Source organism: Penicillium verrucosum (genome assembly GCF_028828655.1).
Source record: "Penicillium verrucosum strain IBT 35672 chromosome Unknown utg000001l_segment0_segment0, whole genome shotgun sequence".
NCBI classification, from domain to species: domain Eukaryota; kingdom Fungi; phylum Ascomycota; class Eurotiomycetes; order Eurotiales; family Aspergillaceae; genus Penicillium; species Penicillium verrucosum.
The window spans coordinates 5,966,571-5,970,452 of NW_026643210.1; the positions used below are offsets into that span (position 1 = coordinate 5,966,571).

The 3,882-nt window shown below is 50.8% G+C and overlaps 1 protein-coding gene across 1 annotated transcript; it reads left to right on the forward strand.

Moving 5' to 3' along the window:
* Positions 1–239: 239 nt before the first annotated feature.
* N7516_002215 (non-ribosomal peptide synthetase) lies at positions 240–3,314 on the forward strand (the record flags this gene model as incomplete). Its single annotated transcript, XM_057214935.1, has 1 exon — positions 240–3,314. The coding sequence occupies one exon, from the start codon at positions 240–242 to the stop codon at positions 3,312–3,314; it is 3,075 nt and encodes a 1,024-aa protein (XP_057076818.1).
* Between the last annotated feature and the right edge of the window lie 568 nt (positions 3,315–3,882).

The following is a 3,882-nucleotide window of genomic DNA, read 5'->3' on the forward strand; positions in this document are numbered from 1 at the left end:
TCGCCTTGATAAACTGTTTAGGGCATTTCAAGCTCCATTTACGATTTGCCATAGCTGAGACGAGAAGAATTTTTCAGCCGTGGCTGCTGTCCAAAGCTCTGTTCCCGATTGTCAAGGGGTTGAGTTCCTCTCATATCTTAATTCTTCCTTGAAAACCCTAATTCCAGGTTTAACTATAAAATGGCCTCTTCCTTCTATATAATTTTCATTATCATCTTCCTTCTTCTTTCTTTTCCAAAATGCCTTCCATTGCCGTCAATCCTGGGGAGGAATACGACATCACGGTTGGCCGTAACCAAGGTCTTGCTCAACTTTTCTACAACGAAGTCCAACGGAATCCTTCCTCTCTCGCCATCGTTGACAACCATGTCTCCATCACCTACGAACAAGTACACTTCGTAGCCTCTCAATTAGCCCAGAAGTTATCCGAACAATCTTTGAACATACAAGAGCCTGTCGGAATCATCGTGAAACATGGATTCTCTGATATCATCGCCCAAATGGCCGTCCTATATGCCGGCGGCACCTGTGCCCCAATGGACCCAACCTTGCCAGACCAACAAATCCAAGGCCGGTTACAACGGCTAAACGCAAAACACATTCTGGTGGATTCGGATAACTTGAAACGGGATCTTCCGTTCTCGCAATTCATGGTGGATGAACCAGACTTGCTGAGTAGCAAAGGATCATGGGCCGTCGGCACATATCCCCTTGCCACTGATCTGTCTCACTGCACCCATCTTATCCACACCTCCGGCACAACAAGCGAACCCAAGGCCGTACAGATTGCCGCTCGGTCAATCCTGCAGGTGGTGTTCCATGCCCCCTTCGAGCCAGTTCATGAAACTGACGTTGTTGCCCATGTCAACAACAGCAGTTTCGATGTGTCCCTGTTCGATATCTGGGCGCCTTTGCTTCGTGGCGCGCAAATCGCGGTCCTGCACAAAAAAGTCCTCCTTGATCCTCCTCTGATGGCCGAACACATTGAGCGTATGGGCATTACCGTTATGGCCACCACCACGGCGTTGCTCAACCTCGCCGCTTCCACTTACCCTCGTTCTTTTGCCAAACTACGTATCTGCTTCATTGGAGGCGAGGCCGCCAACGTGGCTGCCTTAGAGATTATCCTCAAACAAGGGCCCCCGGAAATTCTCATCAACGCATACGGCCCGACAGAATGTTGCATATTCTGTCTAGCTCACCGCGTGACCTACAAAGATGTTCAAGATAAGTCCGTAAGCATTGGTATGCCTATCGGTCGTACCGTTGCTTATATTGCCGACGAATCTGGGAAAGAAAGCAGGGAGGGAGAGCTCTGGATCGGAGGTGCCGGCGTCTCGCCAGGATACGTCAATCAGGAGGAAAAGAACGCCCAGTCCTTCACGACGGTTGAGGGGTTGGTCACTGCCTCTGGTAAGCCTATGCGGCTGTATCGTACTGGAGATATTGTCCGCCGCCGCTCGGATGGTCAGATCGACTATGTCGGCCGCTCTGACCACCAGGTGAAGGTCCGGGGATTTCGAATCGAACTCGAGGCCGTTGAAACTGGCTTGATAAACACTGGACTTGTTTCAGATGCAGTGGCAATGAAAATTGAGGTACCGCAGGAAGGTGCTGGCTCAATGCTAGTGGCCTATGCAACACCCGTGGATCCACACCACCCACCTGGTGTTGCGAGTGTATTGGACATGCTGAAGAACTCCCTGCCAAACTATATGATCCCGCATCTGGAGATAATATCGAACATGCCTTTGAACAATCATGCCAAGGTGGATCGAAAGCACTTGACGCATATCTTCTGTCAGCGGTGGCAGTCTCAGAATTCTGCACTCAACAACCTTTGCAGAGACACCCGCTCAATACTAGCCAACCTCTGGGCCAACATCCTGGCCTCGCCCAAGCCTTCTTATCGGGACGATGACGACTTCTTCAACCTTGGTGGTACCTCGCTGCAGGCCTCTCTGCTCATCAGCCACATCCGTCGCACCTTCGACACAGAAGTCTCTCTCCTGACACTGTACGACAACTCCAGCCTTGGGGCTCTCACAGCCACCATCGAAGAGCATCGAGGTGGTAAGTTTGAGACAGTGCGCAATGAGAGTGAGATCTGGGTGGCCGATACCAAGTTAGCAGACGACTTGCCCATGCCAAGCGGAACCCCAGTGGACTGGTGCCGCGATGTCGAAGGCCGTATCTTTTTTACTGGCGCGACAGGCTTCGTTGGAGCATTTATGTTGGCAGACCTTTTGCGCATGCCGCACGTTCACCAGATTGGCTGCCTCGTCCGTGCGAAATCCGCAGCCGTGGGCAAAGAGCGTCTCCGCACAGCCATGGCTAAGTATGACCTTTGGGAAGATCGATTTGCAGACAAGCTTCTCGCATTCCCGGGTCTTCTAGAAGACAAATATCTCGGACTAGGTCTTGCTCGGTTCAAAGAACTTGCCAACTGGGCTAGCGTGGTCTTCCATCTCGGCGCTCGCGTCAACTATACCCAGCCTTACTCCCTACACCGCCCGGCAAACACACTCGGCACGGTAAACGTGGTACGCTTCGCGTCCGCCGGCCGAACTAAGGCTGTGCACTACGTCTCTAGCATCTCGTGCTTTGGTCCCACGGGTTTTGTGACCGGCGCCACGACCGTCGAGGAAGACGAGTCTCTCATGCCTCACCTAGAGGCCCTGCCTTATGACCACGGCTACGCTCAAAGCCAATGGGTAGCAGAACAGCTTCTCCGGCGTCTGATGGATCGCGGGTTCCCGATTGCTGTCTACCGCCCAGGCTTTATCACTGGCCACAGTCAGACCGGTGCCTGCAATCCAGATGATTTCTTTAGTCGGCTGATTCTTGCATGTCGCACTATGGGTTGCTACCCTGCCCTACCAAACCAGCGGAAAGAATTCGTGCCGGTAGACTATGTCAACTCGACAATCTTGCATGCTGCTTCCTCCTCTGATTCGCTTGGGCACGCCTTCCACATTGTTCCGCCCAGTCGTGCGGTTTCTATTGACATGGACGACTCGATGGATCTCATTGGCGACCTTGATGGCGCCCCGATCAAGCGTGTCTCTTACCAGGAGTGGATTGATAAGCTGGCTGCCAACCCACCTAGGCGGCTCCAGCCCTTACAGCCTATGCTGGCTGAAAAGGTGCAAGATGGAATGACGCGGTGGGAACTGTATGAGAATATGCCCATTTACCAGACCATCAATACTATGAAGGCACTCGAGAGCTACATTGGTGGTTTAGAGTTCCCTGCTCTCGACAAGGGTTTGATGAAGAGATATATGGACTATCTCAATGAACATGACTCGTGAATTTAGGTGGGAGTTCTTGGATAAAATAATGCCTTTTTGTTATTTCCGACAGTACTGTTTGTTCTCTATCTTTCTAGGATTGATAAATAATATCAGGAGCAGTAGTTTTGCCCAGGCCAGTCCCAGATCGCCCTCTTTGCCGAAGCCTTTGCGTGCATCCATTGTAAAGAGTTTATAATGGAAAATTCTTATTGCGAGTTTTCTGTTGAACAGCAGGCATATATCCCTTGCGAGGAGAGCGACTATAAATGTCTTACACAGCATGGCGCAATTGTAACTGGTGTTGCTTGGCAGAAGAACGCTGGATCCTTTCGGTGGCCCAATTCCTGTGTATTCTAGCTCTAAAGTTGCGATCACCAAGATGGAGATCCTTTTCTTCAGGATATTGGGTCATAATCCACTCTGTATCGACCGAGTGGGCAAATAAGACTGTATGTAAGTGCTGTATGATCTTCGGTGAAGAGACAGATAGACCTCATGTTCGTGCCGCCCATATGAGATAGAGTGGAATTCCTATCTGATTAACAAAAATATCTGCCTAATAAGGAGCATACGGCCTACGAATTAT